The sequence below is a fragment of the Cervus canadensis genome, chromosome 28 (assembly GCF_019320065.1).
Source record: "Cervus canadensis isolate Bull #8, Minnesota chromosome 28, ASM1932006v1, whole genome shotgun sequence".
NCBI classification, from domain to species: Eukaryota; Metazoa; Chordata; class Mammalia; order Artiodactyla; family Cervidae; genus Cervus; species Cervus canadensis.
The window spans coordinates 40,245,669-40,271,429 of NC_057413.1; the positions used below are offsets into that span (position 1 = coordinate 40,245,669).

Below are 25,761 nucleotides of genomic sequence, written 5' to 3' on the forward strand. Positions count from 1 at the left end.
TTTAAAAAGTGCCAGAAAGCCAAATTTTAAACCAACATTCCACTCTCAAATCTAGCTGTTGTTTCTGCATACAGGGAAAAAGAAATAAAGAGGCTTCGAAAAGAATTCACACATCTTTTACATATGTGTGTGTGTGTCCACGCACACTTAGTCGCTCAGTTGTGCCTGACTCTTTGCGACCCCATGGACTGTAACCCACCAGGCTCCTCTGTCCATGGCATTCTCCAAGCAAGAACGCAGGATTGGGTTGCCATTCGCTTCTCCAGAGGATCTTCCTGACCCAGGGATCGAACCCAGGTCTCCTGCACTGCAGGCAGATTCTTTACCATATGAGCTGCAGGGAAGTCTTACTATACCTTTGACTAAAAGGCCCCACACCTATCTTCTATGTCCTGCCTAGAGGTTTCCTGATGGTGTGCTACAAGAACCACACTGACCAAACCATCTTTGGAGAATACAGCAGTAAGCCTCAGCCTATTCACCTCCAAAAATGACCGTACCTTATGAATCTTAATAAAACTTGACCAAGTCCTATGTAGTATGATGAACAATGCCAATGCAATGTTATCACCACCAAATAACGTCTCATGGCCTTAATGCCTACTCTGTTCATTCTGCAGCCAACACATCTCCAAATACTCTGTGGCTATCTTTGGCTGTTCTCTGGTACATGTGGGATAGGTACCTTAAAAAGCTACATACAGAGAGCTGGAAGACTAAATTAAATTGGACAGAACTTGGGAAAAGGCAGATTTTGTCACAGCTCACAAACCTGACAGGACCAGACCCTTTTCCTATCATAAACGAATAAAACAAGAGTGTAAAATGTCACAGACTGGTGGTCTTTAGTAACGACCCACTGAGAACAAACAAGGAAGACGATGTGTGAAGAGCACTTTCTGTAAAAGCCCTCACAATAGCCTCAAATATTCTTCATGTGCTCATGTCTGGGCAACCATCTGCACACGGGAACAGTCAGGTTTGGGAGGCTCATCCAGCTATGGCACTTCTTCTACGTTACAGAAGAAAACGATTTTTAAAAATAGGTACTTTGCATGATACTACATAATTACCACCAGTTAAATTACTAACAACAACAACAACAACAACAAAAATCACAAGACTATCCAAAGAAAACATGGGGTGGGGAGGGGGGAACTAATTTGGTTCACAAAGAAAAACTAACAAAAACTCAGGAAAAAACTTTCTGTAACTTGTTCTGATTTTTCCTTAAAAAGAGTGTTCTCTCAAAGACAGAAAAGCAAACATCCCCAATCAATGCAAACACAATGAAAAAGTATATGTATTTCAAGCTTCACAAAAGTCAAGGAGATCTCTCTCTCCAGTACTGCTTCTCTGGATCCTCTATAGCTGAGGTCAAGGTAAATATGTTCAGCTCCACACTATTAAGATAAGTAACCAAAATCTGCTTCATTCACCATAATATCCTCCATAACTCTGGGTAAGTCCTATTTAAAAATTAGCAGTATCCATGTTCCTGGGGAGAAAGAATCAATATTGTGAAAATAACTATACTACCAAATGCAATCTACAGATTCAATGTGATCCCTATCAAATTACCAATAGCATTTTTTCACAGAAGTAAAATAAAAAATTTCACAACTCATATGGAAACACAAAAGACCCCGAATAGCCAAGGCAGTCTTGAGAAAGAAGAATGGAGCTGCAAGAATCAACCTTCCTGACTTCAGATTATATTACAAAGCTACAGTCATCAATACAGTATCACAATGGCACAAACATAGAAATATAGACCAACGGAGCAAGATAGAAAGCCCAGAAATAAACCCATGCACCTATGGGTACCTTATTTTTGACAAGGGAGGCAAGAATATACACTGGGGCAAAGTGCTGGGAAAATGAGAGCTACAGATAAAAGAATGAAATTAGAACACTTCCTAATACCATACACAAAGATAAACTCAAAATGGATTAAAGACCTAAATGTACGACCAGAAACTATAACACTCTTGGCGGAAAACATAGGCAGAACTCTCGATGACATGGATCAAAGCAAGATCCTCTATGATCCACCTCCTAGAGTAATAAAAACAACGGTAAACAAGTGGGACCTGATTAAACTTAAAACCTTTTGCACAGCAAAGGAAACTATAAGCAAGGTGAAAAGACAACCCTCAGCATGGGAGAAAATAAAAGCAAATGAAACAACTGGCAAAGGATTAATTTCCAAAACATATAAGGAGCTCATACAACTCAATGCCAGAAAAACAAACAATCCAATCAAAAGGTGGGGAAAGACCTAAACAGACATTTCTCCAAAGACATACAGATGGCTAACAAACACATGAAAATATGCTCAACATCACTTATTATTAGAGAAACGCAAATCAAAACTACAATGAGATATCACCTCACACCGGCCAGAATGCTGATCATCAAAAAGTCTACAAACAGTAAATGCTGGAGAGGGTAAGGAGAAAAAGGAACGCTCTTGCACTGTTGGTGGAAGTAAATTGATACAGCCACTATGGAAGACAGTATGAAGATTCCTTAAAAAACTAGGAGTAAAACCACTACATGACCCAGCAATCCCACTCCTAGGCATATACCCTGAGGAAACTGAAATTGAAAAAGACACATGTATCCCATTGTTTACTGCAGCACTATTTACAATAGCTAGAACATGGAAGCAACGTAGATGCCCATCGACAGATGAATGGATAAAGAAGTTGTGGTATACATACACAATGGAATATTACTCAGCCATAAAAAAGAACGTATTTGAGTCAGTTCTAATGAGGTGGATGAACCTAGAACCTATTATACAGAGTGAAGTAAGTCAGAAAGAGAAAGAGAAATATTGTATTCTCACACACATATAACGGAATCTAGAAAAATGGTACTGAAGAATTTATAGGGCAGCAGTGGAGAAACAGACATAGAAAATAAGACTTACGGACATGGGGAGAGAGGAGGAGAGGGTGAGTTGTATGGAAAGAGTAACATGGAAACTTATATTACCATATGTAAAATAGATAGCCAACAGGAATTTGCTGTGTGGCTCAGGAAACTCAAACCGGGGCTCTGTATCAAGGTTCAAAAAGGGAGGGGACATATGTATACCTATGGCTGATTCATGTTGAGGTTTCACAGAAGAAAACAAAATTCTGTAAAGCAATTATCCTTCAAACCTCTGAAACAAGGTTTAGACTGCATTTCCCAATAAATTTCTGAAAGGCCTCATCGACCATGTTTAAAAAAAAAAAAATTAGCTGTATCTTCAGAAAAGGCTGCCAACCAATACACACAGAAGGAATAACAATTGAAAATTCAGAAAATTTATCTTATTGCAATCACCTGGCAGTGAACAACCCAAGAAAGGATCATCAATAGATACTAAAGATTGCTGGGAAAAGGGATATTCTCACAGTCTCTCACAGATTACTTATTAATTACAAAGGACAGTAACAGATATACACTGTCTTAAATAACTAAATACTCAAATTTAGCACAATAATGGAACAAACAGCAGATGTAATAGAAGACACAGAATCATCTGTTATTATTTCTAAGAACAGAATGTTTATTAACCTTAATTTGGCCATGAGGAAACAGAATAATCAACAATATGGGACACTCGAGAGGACAACTGGCCCGGACTCAAAAAATGTCAACGTTGGACTTCCTTGGTGGTGCAGTGGGTAAGAAACTGCCTGCCAATGAAGAGGACGTGGGTTCGATCTCTGGTTCAGGAAGACTCCGCTTGTGGGGGAGTAACTAAGCGGCTGCATCTTAACTACTGAGCCGCACTCTAGAGCCTGCGCTCTGCAACAGAAGTGGCTGACACCAGGAGCAGCCTGAGAACACAACAAAGAGCAGCCCCTGCTCGGCGCAGCGAGAGAAAGCCCACAGAGCAACACAGACCCAGCGCAACCCCCCAAAGACCACCACCAAAACCTCAGTGTCATAAAACGTGCAAATGGTAAAGGTGAGGGACTGTTCCCGATTGAAGACGTGACAACCTAATATAACAAGAGATGCTTGAGAAGATTTTGGGTTGTTTTAAAGGCCATTTGGGGAACAAATAGGATAATCTAGATATGAACTGTATTTGAATAACACTAGTATTTCCAGGCTAAATTCTTTGGGAGTGACAATCACATTGCAGATATGTAGTACGATGCTCTTGTTCTTAGAAAATACCTACTGAAGGACTAAGGGGTGAAATGTTGCAATGACTACAATTTATCGCAAATGGTTCAAGGGGGCAAAGCGGTATAAAATCCAGAGAGAGAACTCTCATACATTGCTGGTGGGAATGTAAAATGATAGTTACTTTGGAAAAAGATACTTGGGAGTTTCTTAAAAAGTTAAACGTAACTTTACAATAAAAAATGGCAGTTAATTCCTAGGTATCTACCCAAAAGAAATTAAAACACACATACAAAGTCTTGAAAATGAATGTTCATAGTGGTTTTATTCATGATAGCCAAGAAGGAGAAAAGATCCAAAGACCCATTAACTGGTAAATGGATAATCAAAACGTGGTATATATCAATACAATGGAAGATTACAACATAATACAATGGAAAATAAATAAAAATACTGATACAGGCTAAAACATGGATAAACACCATACAACACTAAGTGAAAGAAGCCACATACAAAAGAACCCTTATTATATGATTCCCTTCATATGAAAAGTAAAGAAAAAGCAACAATTCAGAGACAGAAAAAAAGTAGTGTTTGAAAAAATAAATAAAAATAAAATAAAATAAAGTAGTGTTTGCCTGAGGCTGGGAGTAGGATCGGGGATGAATTATAAACATGTAGACAAGATTTTATTGGACTGATACAAATATTATACAACTGGATTGCAGTGATGGTTGCTCAGTTCTGTAAACTTACTAAAAACCATTCAATTACCTATTTTAAATGGGTTAATTTATGATATGTGAGTTATATTCAATAAAGATACTGTAAAAATAAAGCAGACACGGTAAAATGGCAATTACACAGATATTCATTGTGCTAGTTTTTTAACTCTTCTCTAGTTCTGAAAGTCTTCAAAATGAAAAGCTGGGGGATAGATCAGAATGAACTCTGCAAAGCACACACTTACCCAAAATTAGTTTTTAACTGCAGATTTCCTAAAGGAAGTAAAAGGACAGAGCACAACTCTGAAAAGATTAGGATTAAATAAAAGAAGAACACAGTAGAGGGATTCCCTGTGGTTAAGAATCCGCCAGCCAGGGCAGGGGTTCGATCCCCGGTCCGGGAAAACCCTACATCCCACGGGGCAACCAAGCCTGGGGCCACAACTCCTAAGTCCACACACCCTGCGGTCCATGATCCACAACAAGAGAAGCCCTCGCGCCGCAACTAGAGAAAGCCCACATACAGCAACCAAGACCCAGCGCAGCCAGAAATAAAAACAAATATGGAAACCACTGTTTATAAATGAATTCAAAACAGTGGTTAGTTAAAAAAAAAACAACACAGTGGACCACGGTCCAATTTTTGTCTGAGAATGTGATTAAAATTTTTTCTCTACTTTTAGGTATTATTTTTCCTAATTACACAATACATTTTCATTACAGAAAATCTGCAAATTAATGTGAAAAAGCATTAAAGTATAAAAAAGAAAATAAACAACTATATAACCTCACAGTGATTACCGTTTGTAGTTTGTTCTTTATCCTTCAGGTAAAAGCAGACCCACTTTAGTGAATGAAAGCTATCTAAATACACATCATAACCTGATCAGATATTCAACTGGTATACCGAAACTTTATATCACATCCAATCACATGAATCATAAGAATAAAACAAAATAAAAAAATTGTAGATGCAAATCCAATACTTCCTTTCAGCTTCCAATTAAAAATTTCATACTTTAGCCTCTCTCCCCCAAAAGCTTCCTAAAATTTAAGTACTGTACTATAGATTGAATGGATGCTTGTGTCCCTGCCCCAGCCCCAATTCACTGTGAAAACCCTAACTCCCAATGTGATGGTAATAGGAGGTGGAGCCTGTGCGAGGTGTTAAGTCATGAGGGTAAAGCCCTCTCAGGGAATGCAATCAGTGTCCTTATAAAAGACATCCTAGAGAGCTCCCTTGCACATTCCATCACATGAGGTTACAGTGAAAAGTCATCTGTAAGCCAGGACCCTCACCAGACATCCAATCTTTTGGCACCCTGATCTTGGACTTCCCAGCTCACAGTCTGTATTTTTGTTATAGCAGCCTGAATGAAGAAAAATGGGAGGGAAAAGTCAGAAAAATCACAAGGACAAAAGAAACAAGTGAGGAGACAACATATGGGGTCACTAGAAAGCAGGCAGACAAGTGTGTAAATGACTTAGCTGACCTGAAAAAGATGACTCCTCCTGGGTCAGCAATGAGAACAAGCAGAAAAGCAATCCAACTTAAAATGAGGATTCCCCTTTCAAAGGTTGAGAAACTAAGAGCACGGAGTACCCTACAAGTGAAGGTGAAGACATGGATAAAAACAGAAGTTATGCATTTATTTGCCCAAACTGCATTAGACCTCAGGTCCCCAATTCAGTCTGGTGACTGCCCCACCCTGGAGGAAATGGGTGGAGCTGTTAAGCCCTCAGTTAACAAACCCCACAGTCTGGCCCACAACTTCCAATTTACTTTTGTGTCCTACTCCTAAATAAAAGTAGATAGCTAAGAAACAAGTACTGAAGGTGAAAAGTAATATAAAAAACTAAAACAAGTAAACAGAAAAGGCAAATTGAAGAAAACAACTCTCAGGAGATCTTAGAAAGCAGAGCAAAAATTTTGTCAAAAGTTCATGAAAAGAGGGAAAAAAAAACAAAAACGTAAGACAGAAGACCAGGCCAAAAAATCCAGTATCTGAAAAATAGGCAATCTAAAGAAAGAGAACAGAGAAAACAAAGAGGAGGAAATCAAAGAATTCAAGAAAATTTCTAAGATCTAAGAAAAACAAATGGACAAACAGAACAAAATAGAAACAGAAATACAGAGAGAACAAACAGGTGGTTGCGAGAGAGAAGCAGCAAAGCGGAGGAAAGACATAAGCGAGGGAGATTAAGAGGAACCTCCAGGTGCAAAAAAATGAGTCACAGTTATGGAAATATACAGCATGAGGAATATAAAGAGTAACCATCTTTGTACAGTGACACCCCATAACTACACTTACCAGACTTACTGTGGGGATCATGTTAAAATATACTGAGATATCAACTCACTATGTTGTGTGACAGGAACTAACATAGTGTTGCTGTAGGTCAATCATACTTCAAAAACATAACTCCTTAAAAAGATCAGATTTCTGGTTACCAGAGGCAGAGGGGGGAATTGCAGGAAGGCAGTCAAAAGCTACAAACTTCCAGATATATGATAAATAAGTACCAGGGATGTAATGTACAACACGATAAATATAATCAACACTGCCACATGTTATACACGAGAGCGAATTCTAAGAGCTATCTCACACGAAAAAATGTTTCTTCTATTTCAATTTTGTACCCATATGAGATGATGGATATTTACTAAACTTACTGTGATAATCATTTTATGATGTATGTAGTAAAGTCATTATGCTGTAAACCTTAAATTTATACAGTGCTGTATGTCAGCCAAGGGCTTTCCAGGTGGCTCAGTGGTAAAAGAATCCGCCTGCCAATGCAGGAGACACAGGAGACGCGAGTTCAATCCACTGGGTCAGGAAGAGCCCCTGGAGAAGGAAATGGAAACCTACTCCAGTATTCTTCCCTGAGAAATCCCATGGATGGAGGAGCCTGGTAGGCTACAGTACATGGGATCGCATAAGAGTCAGATACGACTTAGCGACTAAACAACAACATGTTAACCGAATCTCAATAAAACTGGAAGAAGAAAAAAATAAGAGATATTCCAAGAGAGAACAGTTTCCACACTAACAGGGCTCCCCAAAACTAAGCAGGACGTAAGAAAGCACAGGTGGAAATGCATCACGGTCAAGTTTCAGGACACTGGGGACACAGCTAAGTTACCAGAAGCTTCCAAAGAGGGAAAACGCAGAATTCAAAGAACAAAGCACCAGGACAGCATCACATTTCAACATTTTCACTGAAAAACACAAGATAAAGGAAGAATGCTTTCAAAAGTCTGAGAAAAATATTTCTAATCTTCAAATTGCTACCTAAACAATCCTGGGGTATTAACTAAACATCAGAGTAAAATAGTTCTCAGAATAAAAGTCAAATTTTATCTCCTCTACACTCTCTACTGGAGAAGGAAATGGCAACCCACTTCAGTATTCTTGCCTAGAGAATCCTGTGGACAGAGGAGCCTGGTGGGCTGCTGTCCATAGGGTCGTATAGAGTCGGACACGACTAAAGCGACTTAGCATGCATGCATGCGTTGGAGAAGGAAATGGCAACCCACTCCAGTGTTCTTGCCTGGAGAATCCCAGGGACGGAGGAGCCTGGTGGGCTGCCGTCTATGGGGTCGCAGAGTCGGACACGACTGAAGCGACTTAGCAGCAGCAGCAACACTCTCCATAGGAAGTTTAAAAACGGGGTCCAGGAAACTGAGGTTCCAACAAAGTGGGGGAGAATATGCAACAGACCAAGAGTTCTACCACTCCAGTAGGTCAAACACTCTGCAAGAGACTTCTTCACAAAGATAAACCTGATAGAGGACACCTGAAGTGTCTCAACCTAATGAGAAGAGATTTGTAATTGGTAAAGAGTTTGGGGATAACTGTTTTTAAACATCTGACCCCTATACTGAAAAAAATAGAATTTTCTGTATATCCTGTATATAGACGTTGTATAGATGTTGTACACCTGAACTTAATAAATAAAGTATTTTAAAACTAAGATGGAGCAAACCAAAAAATTAAGACAATTATTCCCCTTATAGCAGCAAAAGATTGTGCAGAAGAGGAAAAGGAATCCCAGCACACTAATGGCTCAAGGGTCAATGAGGATTTAAAATAGTTAAAAAAAAAAAGAAAAACATAAACACTGAACACTGACTTAATTAAAATATGGGAGCATCAGAGAGGATTAATGTAACTAAAAATAACCACGTGCTGAGTACAACTCTAAATCTTTACACATATTAATTTATCCAATCCTCAGATATAAACAGATATAATCAGATATAAACTGATATTATCCTTTACATATAAGGAACCAAGGCACAGAGAGAATAAAACAACTTACCAAAGGTCACACAGATAGTAAACAGTAGAAGCTTTGAACTTTGCTCTTCACCACATTGGCTCTCACAAAGTAACGTTCTCATCTCCCCATAAAAGTCAACAGATAATGGTCAAAACAAAAAAATCAACAGACTGGTAAAAACCCAAAATTCAGCTGAAAGACTGACTTTGGGGAATGAGACATACACACCAAAGCAACAGAAGAAGCTCAAAACCAAGCCCAAATATACATATAAGCACAGCACTTCAAATCATTGGGGCAAGATGTGAATTTCACAATGAATGGGAAAACTGACTAATCATCTGAAAAACATGTTAGATATCAACCCCAGCACACTGTCCAATAAATTTCAGCTATACAGATTTACAAGTAAATTATGTGATCACAAAGAAAATAGATGTGAATAATTATATAACAATTAGGTGGGGGGAGGATTTCTAAGCAGAAATCAAAAAGGAAAAGACTGCTGGATTCAATGTCATAAAACTTCAGCAAAAAAACCTGCTACATGGTTTTAAAAAATTATAAACAATGTTAAAAAACAAACTGGAGGAAAGGCAAGCATTTAATAAGCTATTTTCCTGAATATGCAAATGGCTCACACAAATCAGTTAAAAAAAACAAATAGTAACAACCCAATAGAGGTGGAGAGAAAACACACACAAGTCATAAAACAATATAAATGGCTCAGTAAAGTTGGGGGGAAAATACAAATGGCCAATAAGGATAAAGAAAGATGTCCCACCTCACTCAGAATTACAGCAATACAAGTTAACAAGAATATATATTTATCCTATCCGACAAGCAACACGTAAAATACTATTCTTCCATTGCTAAGAGGGTGGCAAAACAAGCACTCCTTGTATATAGTAAAAATAAATATTGATACAATACTCAGGGTGAATTTGATACTATCAAAATTTAAATTGCCCACACACCTAGCCCTAGCAATCCCACTTCAGACTGCATCACAAGTTTGTATCAAGATACCTAATACCAGAGTAGCTTTATAAAACCAAGTACCTGTCCATCAGTAAGAAAGTAGCTAAACAAACTGTGGTCAGCCACAACTGAATACCACTGACCCATTAAAAAAAAAGATGGTACACATTGTGAAGTTAAGCTAACTTAAGAACAGTTATGTACAGTATGATTCCCTCTGTGTGTGTGTGTGTGTGTATTTTAAAGCATGACGGGGATAAGACCTCTATATAGAGATGGTCCACCAATCTATCCTGCTCTCCCAGTTAAAAAAACTTGACAACTGAGGTGGATGATGGACCTGAAACGGCTTGACCTGAAGTCCACACTAATAACATGTCAAACTTTCTTTTAAAGCATTGAGCAGGGGCAAGTTTCTATATACAGGTAAAGGAATATTGTGAAGCCTTTAAAAATAAAAGGGTAAGGGCTTCTCTGGCAGTCCAATGGTTAAGACTTCGTCTTCCAAAGCAGGGGGTGTGGGATCAACCCCTGTCTGGGGAGCTAAAATTCCACATGCCTCGGGGCCAAAAAACCCAAAACAGAAGCAATATCAGAGACAAATTCAATAAAGACATTAAAAATGATCACACTAAAAAAAAACTATTTAAAAAAGTGTAGGATCTTAAGAATTCTACAGGACTTGCCTGGTGGCTCAGACAATAAAGCGTCTGCCTACAATGCAGGAGTTCCTGGGTCAGGAAGATCCCCTGGAGAAGGAAATGGCAACCCACTCCAGTATTCTTGCCTGGAGAATCCCACAGACGGAGGAACTTGGTGGGCTACCGTCCATGGGATCACAAAGAGTCAGACACAACTGAGTGACTTTCACTGATTAAGAATGGAGAAATGGTCACAAGATGTTTCTTTGTTGTTGCTGTTGTCTGGTTTTTTTGTTTATTTATTTGGCTGTGCTGGGTGTTAGTTGCAGTATGCAGGCTCAGTAGTTGGGCAAATGGACTTAGTTGCCCTGTGGCATGGGGGATCTTAGTTTCCCAACCACAGATTGAACCCCCATCCCCTGCATTGCAAAGCAGATTCTCAGCCACTGGATCACAAGGGAAGTCCCATAATAAGAGATGTTTTAAGCGAAAACAGATAACAAATAGTGTGTATATGGGTTGAAGGGTATCCCTCTGAATTTATGTCCTCCCAGACTCTCAGAACCATAATCTTTTTGGAAATAATCTTTGTAGATGTAGTCATAAAAGATTTTCTTGTTTAGTTGCTAAGTTATGTCTGACTCTTCTGTGACCCCATGGACTGTAGCCTGCCAGGCTCCTCTGTCCATGGGATTTCCCAGATAAGAATACCGGAGTGGGTTGCCATTTCCTTCTCCAGGAGATATTCTGGACCCAGGGATCAAACCTGCGCCTTTTACATTGGCAGGCGAATTCTTTACAGCTGTGCTACCTGGGAAACTCCATAATTAGGTTGGGCCCTAAATCCAACTGGCTGGTGTACTTTTTAGGAGACACATCCTCCCGTTCCGGCCCTACACACACACGCGCACGCACAGACACACACACAGGTGGAAAAAGGTCATGAGATTACTGAGACAGAAACGGGAGTGAGGCAACCACCAGCCAAGGAATACCAAGAAATACCAGGAGCTATCAGAAACTAAGAGGTAAGGAAGAACCTTTCAAGGGGGCATGACCCTGGTGATGCCCTGAATTCAGACTTCCAGCTTCCAGAGTAAGAGAATAAATTTGTTTTTAGCCACCTAGTTTGTGGTCATTTGTTACGGCAGTCCCAGAAACCTGTACAGTGTGTAAAATACAACAGTCAGGAGCAGAGTCTGGTCCCAGGCTGCTTATATTTTAGTCCTACCATATATTACCCACATAACTTTAGGTAACCTCTTTATTTTAACCTTACTCAGTCTCTAATTCTTTTCTGTAAAATGAGGGTAACAGTACTTACCTCTTAGAATTTTTATGAACATTAAATTATATATTAAGCTTAGTCACTTAAAACAATACCCAGAATATAGCAAATACTCCACTTCTGTAATTGCAAACACAGGTACAAACACAGTAGTATTAGAAAGATATAGATGAAAAAGTTAAAACTGTTTATTTCTGAGTCCTATAAGTATGGCTTATTTTTTTCTTTTTGGTACTTTCTAGCTTATATGTAACAAGATTTATACCCTAATAAAATTATTATTATTAAATTTTAAAATGAAATGGCAGCAGTTCCCAGTTACAGTTGTATGCAAACTCTATCCATCAGCTAATGATTTCCACTACTCAAAGCCGGCTATCAAAGTATTTTTTTAATTAAAAAGCAAAATTTACTTTAGAAGATAAAACACTGAAAAGCATTTAGAAGCACATGATTGTATCATTCAATCAATCATTAGTAAGCTGTTGCTGCACAATAGGCTATGAATCATTGACCTCAAGCACCTTAAGTCAAGTTCCGACTCCTGGAAACACACTGCAGACTCAAGGCTCAAACATTTTTAACAAAACACACTGTTCATTTTTAAAGTGAGTCTTTTCAAACTCAGTACACAGTAAATTCAATGGGGCTGAGTTTCATATTTGGAATAAATTGCTACTCTTCTCATACATTAACAAATCATTAGAAAATCACTTACAAAATCAATTGCCCTTCCACCAAGCAAAAAGTGTGTTAGTGTCATTTGCACATGGTGGCTTAATAAAGAGTTGTCTCGGACTTCCCTGGTGGTCCAGTGGCCGAGAGCCCACCTGCCAAGGCGGTCTAACTCCCGCTCGGGGGCACGTTCTCCAGGACAGCAAAGCCCATGCGCCACAGCTGCTGAGTCTGTGCTCGAGAACTCCCAAGGTCCTCGCGCCCTACAGCCCGTGCTCCGCAACCAGAGAAGCCACCCCAAGAAGCCCGTACACCCAGACTACAGAAAGCCGGGGCGCAGCCAAAGGTAAAACAAATAATAAAATTTTTAAAAAAGAGCTAAACCTCTTCGGTGAGTTTTGGGTCCCTAAAAAGTTCAAATTATGAAGTGTGTTCTCTGACAATACCTCATGAGTAAATTCAGTCAAGCGCACTACTAGATGGTTTACTTACATATTTTGCTTTTAATACATTAAAACAAAGGTTTAACATGGAATCACTAGATGAGAATCTATTAATACAGTGAAGGCATTTTACTATATTTGAAGAAGCCAAATCCACCACTGCATGGGTATTTTTTGTTGTTGCTGCTTTTTGTTGGTTTTTACTATGTGTTTTTTCTTATTGATGTATAGTTGATTTACAGTGTATTAGTTTCACCACTGCACTGTCAATTTAAAAAGTGTATCTATTTGATCAGCCTTGTCAGCTAATTCAGTACCCACTGAAGCTAAAGAGGTGCAAGAGATATGGTACTCACTACTCTGGATAGGAAGAAGAGTTATTCAAATAGCAATACCACTATTAAAAAATTTTATACACATTTAATTTTTTATATGTATATACACATATATGAACTTCCCTGGTGGATCGGGTGAATCCACCTGCCAATGCAGGAGAGGCAGTTCGATCCCTGGGTGAAGAAGATCCCCTGGAGAAGGAAATGGCGACCCACTCCAGTATTCTTGTCTGGGAAATCTCATGGAAGAGGAGACTGGTAGGCTACAGTCCATGGGGTTGCAAAAGAGTCGAAAACAACTTAGTGACTAAACAACACATAGACACACATGCATAAAAAAATTACCTGTGTATATGTATAAAAGCCTATTGATATGAAAATTTTCTAAAGGGTACAGAAGAAACAGTAGTGGCTATATCTAGAAAGGATAGTGGATTTTGCTTTTCATTATTTATCCAGAGGTTGCAAATGAGTGGCCCAAGGACCATATCACAACCACAGACGTGCTTTATTTGGCCCTCACAGTGTTTTTTTTTTTTTTCTCACAGTGTTTTAAAAATACTTAAAATGGTTGCCAACATTTGAAAATGAGGAAATTTCCCATAAAAATCTGAATTTCTGGTTTCTCTTGAAAAACTGGGAAAATCGAAGAACACGAGGCCCCATCCAATGGCCAAGTCTGGCTTAAGTATCACACTCCTATTTACAAAAGGCAAGTGCTTTCTAGCTCACATACACTTCAACTGCTCATGTCCACAGGCATTTTAGTTTGCAATTCCTGTTTAGACCCTTCTACACTACTTACCTGGAGGAGGAAATGGCAACCCACTCCAGTATTCTTGCCTGGAGAATCCATGGACCGAGGAGCCTGGCGGCCTACAGTCCATGGGGTCACAACAGTCGGACACGACTTAGCAACTAAACCACCACCACCACCACACTGCTTAATGGAAGGGCGTCCCTGATGACTCAGAGGTGAAGAACTTGCCTGTGAATGCAGGAGCCATGGGTTCGATCCCCGGTCCAGGAAGATCCCACATGCATGGAGCAACTAGACCCATGTGCCTCTTTAAGTACGGAGCCTGTGCTCTAGAACCCAGGAACCACAACTCCTGAAACCCACGCTCTAGAGCCCTTGAGCTGCAACAAGAGAAGCCACAACAATCAGAAGCTCGGTATATACTGCAACGAAGAACAAGCACAACTATAAATAAAAACTTTGAAAATATACATATAATGGCAAAGATCCAAGAGAACTTTTAGAAAGTTTACAAAATGCTTTCCCAATTCACATCTATATAACTACAAATGTTACCTAATATTGAATAATACATTCTCTCATAAACTGATTACAAAGGATATTTAGTACAAGGAGACATGCCTAGAAAGGCAGATATATAATATGGGGGAACCAACCTGTAGAGGGTTCAAATTTCTTCCAGAAACAATATTTTTGTTGCTACTTAAATTTTAATTTGCTTTCATGTCATGAATGCCCAATTTAAACCTACAAACAAAAAAGCCTGAAAGGAAGCTTATTTTATAGAACTTGTTTCTTCTAATAGCACTAGACTTTAAGACTTTCATAAAAACAAAATATTTACTCTCATCTACCTTCAGGCAAGTATTTATTAGTACTTTAACAAGTATTTATTGAGCACCTACACATACACAGCATTGCATCAGATGCTTAGGGAGAAACAAAGGTTGTTAGGGGACATGTCCCTCTCCAGGGAGTGTATTATATATGATATCTGTGTGTTGCAAAGAATCATATATGATGTTATTAAAAAGGCAAGATTTGAGTTCAGAGAAGAAAGCACTACCAAGAATTAATGTCCCAATTGGAAAAAAAAAAAAAAGGATTTCATGAGGTATAAAGAGGAAATAATAGCATGTGATTCAGAAAGACTGACCTGGTAGGGGGATGTCCACAAAACAGACTGCAGGAGAGGAGCCTGGTGCAAAACACCAGTTTGGAGACTCCTCCAATGTTACCCTGTTAAAGAGGTAACATAATCTATCAACTAAAGTGATGGCAAGGAGAATGGAAAAAGGACAGTTGGGAGGTGCACTGTAGAGTGAAAATGAACTGGATTTGGCAAGTGATCTGGGGTGTTCACGAAGGAGAGGGCATAGGAAGTAACTCAGTTCAAGGCTTCTGTCTGGAGACCACTGGAGCTGTTAACAGAACAGAGAAAAGTCAGAAAAAATTGAAAGACTGGGGACGGGCTAGAGGAGACTGACCTTTTCTACATACATTTAGTTTTGGGTGCCGATAGAACATAAGTTTTTTCCCCCAACAGAAAACCATGCTCACTTTTCTTGCCCAATTTTCAGTGGTGGGCAAAGATAGTAAAGTACATACTAAAGAAAATTAAAGGATATATTTAGTGCAGAGTCAATGAGAAGCCAGTTCCAGAGCATATGATATGACAAAATTAAACTACAGAATAAAGATGGACTCCCACCTCAACAAAATGCAAAAATTAACTAAAAATAGATCAGTGACCTAAATATAAGAACTGAAACCATAAGATTCTTAGAAGAAAACAGAGGTAAATCTTCACGATCTTGGACAGGCAATGAATTATTAGCTGTAACACCAAAAGCGCAAGCACCAACAAAAAATTAAACCTGACCTTATTAAAATTAAAAACATTTATGCACCAAAGGACATTAACAAGAAAATTTAAAAACAATCCACACACACACACACAAAAACAATCCACAGAACTGTAGAAAATATTTGCAAATCATATCTGATAAGGGTCTAATATATCCAGAATATATAAAGAACTCTTATATAACCGAACAATAAAAGGACAGTCCAGTTAGAAAACCAGCAAAGGACTTGAATAGACATTTCACCAATAAAGATATACAAATGGCCAACAAACATATAAAAAGACATTCAATACGATGAGTAATCAGAGAGATGCAAATCAATCTCACAATGAGGTACCACTTCAGACTCATTTTAATATAAAAATGGCATACAAGTGTTAGCAAGTTTGTAGAAAAATTGGTACACACCCTCAACCTTGCTAGGGGAATGTATCAGATTGCTGCAAAAGTAATTGCGGTTTTGCTCTGCTGAATTTTGATGTTTGATATTGGAATACATTCTTAAATAAATGTGGTTATGTTTAATGCACATTTCTTGCTTCATTTTTCTTGCTAATGACTTGCTATTTTACATTTATTTTAGACTACAGAAATGATGTTAGACAAAAAGCAAAGTCAAGCGATTTTCTTATTCAAGTTCAATATGGGTCATAAAACAGTGGAGACAACTCGCAACATCAACAATGCATGTGGGCCACGAACTGCTAACAAACATACAGTACAGTGGTGGTTCAACAAGTTTTGCAAAGGAGACAAGAGCCTTGAAGATGAGGAGCATAATGGCCAGCCATCAGAAGTTGAAAATGACCAACTGAGAGATCAAAGCTGATTCTCCTACAACTGCAGAAGTTGCTGTCGAACATTCTTTGGTCATTTGCATTTGAAGCAAATTGAAAAGGTGAAAAAGCTGGGTAAGTGGGTGCCTCTTGAGCTGCCCCCTCAAAAAATTCAGTGTTTTGAAGTGTCTTCTCTTTTTCTATGCAACAATGAACCATTTCTCAGATTGTGACATGCAATGAAAAGTGAATTCTAGGGCTTCCCTGGTGGCTCAGTGGTAAAGAATCCACCTGCAAAAGCAGGAGACACAGGTTCGATCCCTGGTCCAGGAAGATCCCACACATGTCATGGAGCAACTAAGCCTGTGCACCCCAACCACTGAGCCTGTGCTCTAGAGCCCGGGAACCCCAACTACTGAACCCACGTGCCGCAACTATTGAAGCCTGTGCACCCTAGAGTCCATGCTCCCCAACAAGAGAAGCCACTGCAATGAGAAGCCCTTGCACCCCAAGTAGAGAGTAGCCCCCGCTTGCCATGAGAGAAAAGCCAACACAGCAACAAAGACCCAGCACAGGCAAAAAAATACATAAATAAAAAAAATTTTTTAAGTGGATTGTATACAACAACTGGTGATGATCAGCTCATGCTTGGAGAGAGAAGAAGCTTCAAAGCCAAACTTGCACCAAAAAAGGTCACAATCACTGTTTGGTGGTCTGCTGCTGCCAGTCTGATCCACTAAGCCTTCTGAATCCTGGCGAAACCATTACATTTGAGAAGTAGAGACGTGTGCTCAGCAAATGGATGAGATGTACTGAAAACTCCAACACCTACAACCAGTCTTAGGTCAACAGAAAGGGCCCAATTCTTCTTCATGACAACGCCTGACTGCAGGTCACACAACCAACGCTTCAAAAGTTGAATGAATTGGGCTACGAGGTTCTGCCTCATCCATCATCTGACCTCTCACCAACGGACTACCACTTCAACCATCTCAACAACTTGTTACAGGGAAAATGCTTCCACAACCAGCAGGAGGCAGAAAGTGCTTTCCAAGAGTTCACTGAATCCTGAAGCTCCGATTCTTATGTTACAAACTTACAAACTTATTTCTCATTGGCAACAATGTATTCATTGTAATGGTTTCTATTTTGATTAATAAAGATGTGTTTAGGTCTAGACAGTCTGAAACTGCAATTACTTTTTCACCAACCTAATAAATGACTCAGCCAGAGTGGACAACAGTTTGGTGGCTCCTCAAAAAGTTAAACACAGAATTACCATATCACCCAGCAATTCAACTATGTATATATCCAAAGACCTGAAAACAAGTACTCAAACAAATACATCAAAGCTCATACTCACAGCAGTACTATTTACAATAGCCAAAAGGTGGAAATGGCTCGAAATGTCCACCAAGAGATGAATGGACAAACTGCGTTATACACATACAATGGAATATTACACAGCCATTAGTGGTTTGGTCACTAAGTCGTGTCTGACTCTTGCAACCCCACGGACTGTAGCCTGCCAGGCTCCTCTGTCCATGGGATTCTCCAGGCAAGAATACTGGAGTGGGTTGCCATTTCCTTCTCCAAGGGATCTTCCCATCCCAGGAATCAAACCCAGGTCTCCTGTATTCAGGCAGATTATTTACCGACTGAGCTACAACGGAAGCCACATAACCATTAGAAGGAATGAAGCACTGATGGATATGAGACACAACACACATGAAGTCTGAAAGAAGTCACACACAAAAAGGAAAAATATTTTATGATTCCATTTATATGAAATATCCAAAATAGGTATACTCCTAGAGAAAGAATTCAGACTGCCAGAGGCTGGGTGGAGAAAGGAATAGGAAACAACTTCTTAGTGGGTGTGGGGTTTCCTTCTGGAGCGATGAAAATGTTTCAGCTAGATAAATGTATGGTTGCACATCATGAATACATAAATGCCACTTGAATTGTTCCCTCTACCATGGTTCAATTTTAACTCAATTTCACCGCAATTTTTAAAAAATCAACAATATTCCAAAGCAAAAATAAGAATAAGCTCCAACTCTTGTTCACTTCTGATCACATTCTTGCCAAGTCAATCATTCAGACAGCTCTGTTCCACTTGCTCCTTCCTGGTTTCACTCAGGAAACCTAACATGACACAACTTTTCCATCAATTCAAATCCCCCAACCATGTCAAACCTTCTAAGAGAAAAGCAACCTGCCCATGGTAAGCAGTCAGTATTTGTGAATCACTGGTTCTGTCTGATTCAGTCCATCCCTACCAGTTCTGAAACTTTCCCCAGTTAATTCAGCATCAATATATGCATGTTTCTTCCTTATTATCCCCAAGCTTTTTCTTAGTTTCAGGCATGTTCTTTCCCTACTAGAGAGCAAATGATGATAGAGGCTGTCTCCTGCTTTGTATTACACTATCTACCAGGGGTCCATCCAAAATACATTTGTTTAAATACTGTCTGGTTGAGGGAATTCTTTGGTAGTCCAGTGGTCAAGACTCGGTGCCCAGAGTCAGTCCCTGGTCAGGGCACTAAGATCCCACAAGTCATGCGGCCAATAAATAAATTAATTCCGTCGGGTTGAGTTTTTGCTGTTATGTGCTAAACAAATTGAGGTGGGGAGTCAGAAGATAAGAGGTGGTAAAGAAACACCTCCACCCACCCTAGCTATAATGGAGACTAGTTCTGACTTGATTTATAATCAGAAATGCAGGTCTCACAGCAATTGAACAGTACAGGACAACAATCTAGTTTTTACCATCCTCCTTTTAAAACTAAAAGGAGTCTGGATGTACCATTTGGAAACTATTTTACATTACACCCAGACTCCCAACCTTTGTGTGCTGCTCAAAAAAGACCCCAAAATAAATAAATAAGTGGGGAAGAAAGTCCAAAGCAAGAACTTCCAACCTTCTTAAAAATGCAACAGCGTGGACAACACTCTATCGCGGTTATGCAACCCTTCCTACTCTGTTCCTTAAAGCTGCTGCTTGGCATACATTTTTAAAGGAAACCATCATTAACATGTTTTAATCTGTCATAAAGGGACTTCTAGATTCATACCTATACACCAGCGAGTGGATCAGTAACTCATTTAGCATACATGTGACTGAGAAACAGATCTATCTGATCAGGCAGGGGAGATCAGAGAAGTACAGCTGATTTTCACCTCCAGGTTCTGGATTCCACTTCACTGCACAGCAGTTATACCTTCATGTTACCCAGAACGATACCTCTGACAAAGTTGAAAGTCTACAGGACATTATTTAACAAAAATGTTTTCCCCCGAGTTATTTTTCTAAAAAAACATCTGTTCCATCCATAGCGGGTGCATGCAGTCTTCCAAAAAAGAAACACTGCTTCCTGAAGATACCTGTAGGCAACCTAGGATGCTGCAACACCCAAACTGCAAAGCACTAGCCTAATGAATGCTGTTGTTCAGTTGCTAAGTCATGTCCTGCTCTTGTGAGACCCTACAGACTATAGTCTGCCAGGCTTCTCTAGGTGCATGGGATTTTCCAGGCAAGAATACTGGAGCAGGCTGCCATTTCCTTCTCCAGGGGATTCTCCTGACCCAGGGATGAAACCCGAATCTCCTGCACTGGCAGGTGGCAAAACAGTGGAGTCTACCACTGGCCACCAGGGAAGGCTAGCCTAATGAATAGGAGGGACAGAACTACCAACACTGTCTATATGCTCGCCAAAGGCAATTAACTTATCTCTTTAATGAGAAATAGGGCTTTCTCAGGTGGCCCTAGTGGTAAAGAACCCTCCTGCCAATGCAGGAGACATGAGAGATACAGGTTTGATCCCTGGGGTCGGGAAGATACCCTGGAGTAGGAAACGGCAACCCACTCCAGTATTCTTGCCTGGAGAATCCTATGGACAGAGGAGCCCGGTAGGCTCCTCTGGGGTCACAAAGAGTCGGACACGACTGAAGCGACTTAGCACGCACGCATAATGAGAAATAACTTCCACATTAATGTCCTCTAAAAAAAACTAGAAGTGTTATTCACCTCTTGTGACAAATGCTAAAGAATAACTCACCTTGAAAACATAACAGAGACAAATGACTTAGAGGGAACACAACTGAATTTAAAATCTTATGTTTCACTAAACTGTACATTTAAAACTGATTAAAAATCATAAATTTTATATTATGTATATCACACCACAATTAAACTCTGCTCTCAATCTTGTTGGTTTTTGTTAGGGAAAAAATAAATCTATCAGATTACATTAAAGAATGAGAAACCATTAAATTGAATGTTTTTAAATTACGTATGGTTGAAAACTTCTAGTGATTTGTATTAATAGAGACTTTCTGACCTTTTAAGGAAGGTGTTTATTAGATATTCTTCTCTAAGGAGGACATAAACAAATGAAAAAAGCTTAAATTACAGAAAGAAAGATTTTTGACATAATTCTAACTAGGAAAGTAATTAAACACTACATTAAGGTACCACACAAATCTCTGCCCTTGAGGGTTCAAGAATAAGCTATCCTGGAAGAGTTAAATGCAATCTTGGAGGAAAAACTGGAATGAACCAGAGAATCTTAAGCCAGCTTCGAGTTTCAAAATTCCAAGTTCTATACTCACAGCTTAATAGTGTCTTTAGAAAACATTCCACCTATAGAAAGTTATTCTAATACACAATTAGCTTGTGTAATACACAATCTAATACACAATCTCAGCTTGGTTTCAGATACTGGGTTCCTTCACAGTACCATTTATGTACTTTATATACTCAGGAACTGAAAATTGACTACTTTTGTTAAGAGGCAGTTCCACCAATCTCTGGCAACAGAGCTGCCAGCTCAGGTATAAACAGTACAAAACTGAAATAATACTGGGTTCTAAAATAAATAGAAATACCTACATAATGCACATCCAACCTAAGACTTTAAAAAAAAAAATCTGTTTACAGGGTAGGTAATTTATAAGGCCAAAACACTCGACTTTGTCAGTTTTCAACAGTTTCTTAAAAAGTTGCTGGTTAACAACAACAGAAAATAAATTCTTACTTTTGAAAACAAACACATGGTCTTCCCAAATAGGGTTTCATTTTAGAAGACTCATTTTAAGCCTTCATTTTAAAACTATTTTTATTTTACCACATTTTTTTAAACCATCACTAGACAACTGAATGGCGGTTATTTATTACAACCCAAAACAGGCACTTAGGAAGTCACAGTAAGGTTAATCATCTCAAATCAACAGGTTAACCACAGCAATTTGAGAGAAGTTTTGGCAACCTGCATCAGGACTATTTCAAAAGTTTCAAAGTCAGACATTAAATGACACTTAAAAACAATATATTTCTAGACTTTAGATATTTAACACACAAATATTTTGACCAAGTATGCATTCATGTATGTATTTTATTTTAGCTAGACTTTATTAATTATAATGAGTATTTGTTTAAAATAAAAATCTAACAAGACAAATTTAGCCAGGTGAACATTGGAATCAAAACACAATACTGGATTATGAAGCTAACTGCTTTCATTGGAAAAAGAATAACAAGCCTTCCTTCCTTCCGTTCACAAATTTTTCACTTTATAATCAAAGAAAATAAATAACATACGACTTCCACAGTCAAAAAAAATAGGTAATGTACTTACAGCTGAGTTATCACTTAATAGTCTGGATTCTTAAGAAGTTACTGACTTCTAACTGCTTTAAAACCAGAATACATTTGTAATGGCTCACTCCTTCGCTCAGAAATGTATCACACCTTGTTTTACACAGAGATAACATCTTTTCAGAACACATGCTACTCTGTCACTAAGCTTAATAATTTTTAGATAAAATTCAAATAAAATTTTTATAATGCAACCATAATTTTTTTTTCTTATCCACACTGAGCCTCACCTTTCACAACACTTAAAAACAATCTTAGATGTTAAACATATATACCTCAAGCATATAAAATTTATTACATTGTTTTTGTAGCCATAATAATTGGCCAAATAAATACTGACTCTAAAAAACTAAGAACTTATTAGGGCAGGATTTAAATGGTACAATTCACAAGAAGGTAGGGAGAAATAATGATTTCTACCAAACTGGCAGCAAAAATATGCCAAGTTTCCTACACTGAACTAGTGTAAACAAGGAAGAAAAGGACCTGAGGGTGGGAAGCAGGCAGGCAAGGGCACAACCCTCCTCAAGATATAGCTTTACTTCCAAATTTCACCAGGGTAATACCTCTGCTGTGTTTTCAATAACCCCTGTCACTCTCTATTAAACACACAGGCTGGTGCTCAGAAAACGACTGGAAGCTGAAGTCCCTGTTGGACATAAAAGTGGGGATCAGAAATACTTCTAAACATCTAGGAAGTCAACCCCACTCTTACTATATCAACTTTAAAGATAAAACAACAGGAATCACCAATGATGTCACACACAAAAATATTCACACATCACCTTTGGAGCCACCACAGCTACAAAACTCGCATTTATAAGATAAGCACCACTCAGGATAGGGTTGGATGAGAAAGGGTTGGATAAAGACAAAGCTTACAGACTCTTTTTCTGGCATTGCTTGAGGCATCCAGTAGACACGGAATAAAGGGGAGCCTGGCTCTAGAAGTCATGCCAAAAGAAACAAGATTCCACATGCCAGGAGACTGAGTGCCCAACAGAGAGCAAAGGGCAATAATCTCACGGTTTTCTGACCAAAGAAAGATGAGCTGCTTCACCTGAAATCCTTTCAAAGGAAGCTTAATGGTCTCCACTTCATCACTCACCTTGAGTGAACTCGACAACCCCTCCTCAGAGAACAAGGGGAAACCTTGCTTATCAGAAATAGCAAGTGCTCCACCCAAAACCAAGAAACACTCCTGTAGTCTAAGTTATCATGGCCTTCTGTCCCAAATCAGTCTTCTACTAGAAGACTCCAAGCCAAAAAGTCAAGTTCTCCATTTTCCCAAACATCTAACAACCCAGAATTTTTTTTCCCGTAAGTGCCTCTGAGATAATCCCCTCTCCCTTCCCGCACTCTGGAGCCCAGGGCTCCAATCCCGTCAGAAAAGTTCCCTCCCTCCTCTCCTTCACTTTTCTTCAGGTTTTCCCCAGACCCTGCCCCCCGGGGCTAGCACGCCCGGTCCTCCATTAGTAGATCCCACCCCTTCCCTGGCACAGCTCTTCGGAAAGTCCTCTTTCTTACCCTACTCACTTGTCCTCCCCTGTAAAGTTTTCCCCTTTTTCCTGTCGGTTCTCGAATGGAGACACACACTTTAAGAGAGACGCACACAAATGATCTGTTCTCAGTTCTTAACTCCCAAGTCTCACTCGTGCGCCAGGTTCTGCCACAGCACCCAATTCTCTCCCGGAGTTTCCCCTCAACCCCCGTCATCTTCAGCCTCTAACTCCATACCCCAAGCTTTTTTTCCACTCCGCAAATTCGGATTTTCCGCTTTACTTTTAGCCAACGCCACGGCCCCCTTCTTCCCAGGTGGACCCCGTTCCTCGATGCTCAAGCCCTTTTCCTCCTCTTCCCACGTTCCTCGGCCGCTAATAACACTCCTCGGAACCTCAGCACCAGCGCCCCCCCCCCACCTCCCTTCCGCCTCTCCTGCCCTCCGTGGCCCCCCAACTCTCCTCCTATGTCCCCCTCCAGCCCTGCTCGGGCCCCTAATTCCTCCCAGGCCCCGAGGGCTCCCCACACGCCCTCCCCGCCCCTGGAGAGGGGTGTCCCTCAGAGCCTGCCCGGCCCGCCCTGCCGCCAAGCTCGGGTGTCCCTTCCCTTCCCCTCGGGGCCCCGAGGCCGCTGCCAGGGGCTGGCGCGGCGGCGGAGCCGGCTCACCAGTTGGTCATGTCCAGGAAGAAGGCGCAGCCGGCCGGGTTGAGCTGGAAGCCGAGCAATCGCTGAAACTCGGAGATGAGCACGTCCTTGTCCGTGGTGCCCAGGCAGCTGAACTTCTGCATCAGCTCGGGGTCCAGGTCCACGTCCATACCCTCCATGGCTGGGGCCGGACACTCGCTTCCCCGCCTCCTCACAACCAAGCAGCCGCCGCGCCGCCGGGCCCGGGGACCGGGAGGGGGCCCGCTGCTAGCTGGCGCCGCGAGCCCGCTCCGCTGAGGTAGGCCCCGGGCCTCTCACCGCCTCATCGGGGTAAACTCTCTCAGCCGCTCACTCGCTCTCGCGCTCCCCCCCCTCCCACCCCCCCCGGCGCCGCCGCCTCCGCCGCCGCCGCCTCTAGCTGCGCCGCCGCCTCCGCCTCCTCCCGCGCCGCGCCCACTGCGCAAGCGTCGCCCGCCTAGGCCCCGCCCCTTCCTCTATAGGAGGCCCGCCCTCAGTGGCGTCACAACCCCGTGACGTCCCCCGCGTGACCTCACCGCGGTGGGGCGAGGGGGCGGGCGGAGGGAAGGAGGAAGGGGAAGGCCGGGCGGCACGGGGAGGTGACTCGGGCCTTGACCTTTTCCTCGCCCCGCCCCAACCCTGAGGAGGAGGAGTTAAACCCGCGGGCTTGAGCAGGGGGAAAGCTGCGGGGCTCTTGGTCTACGACCGCGTGAACATTTTGGAGGTGAGGAAACGGACGTCGGGAAAGAAACTAGAGACCAGGACGAGATCCAAGTACTAGATTGCACGCAGGACCTATTCTTCGCAGCCAGGGCTTTGCCCCTCGCGCTGGAAGGGCTTGTTTGCATAAGTTTCTAGAGCTGCTTTCGCAGAGGGATAATGCCCCGAATAGTTGGTTACCGGCCACACACTGGGTGGCACCGGTGCTGTTTTGTTATGCAACGGTAGTCTCCAGTCTCCGGAAAGTAAAGGAGGCCTCGGTGCAAACGGCAATCACGGGTCCATGCGAACATCGCATATAATCTG

General features: G+C 40.7%; 1 protein-coding gene across 6 annotated transcripts in view; it reads right to left on the bottom strand.

Annotated features, from left to right (window-relative positions):
* The window catches only part of ILRUN (inflammation and lipid regulator with UBA-like and NBR1-like domains), a 109,559-nt gene extending 84,396 nt beyond the window's left edge, over positions 1–25,163 (bottom strand). For 2 of the 6 annotated variants that reach the window (XM_043449292.1, XM_043449293.1), the window contains exon 1: positions 24,739–25,159. In XM_043449292.1, coding sequence (XP_043305227.1) covers positions 24,739–24,896 — 158 coding nt within the window. In that variant the 5' untranslated portion in view covers positions 24,897–25,159. Of the gene's footprint in view, positions 1–14,497; positions 14,637–24,738 lie in introns of those variants that run through there. The other 4 variants (XM_043449295.1, XM_043449296.1, XM_043449294.1 and 1 more) reach the window with 4 other exon arrangements.
* Between the last annotated feature and the right edge of the window lie 598 nt (positions 25,164–25,761).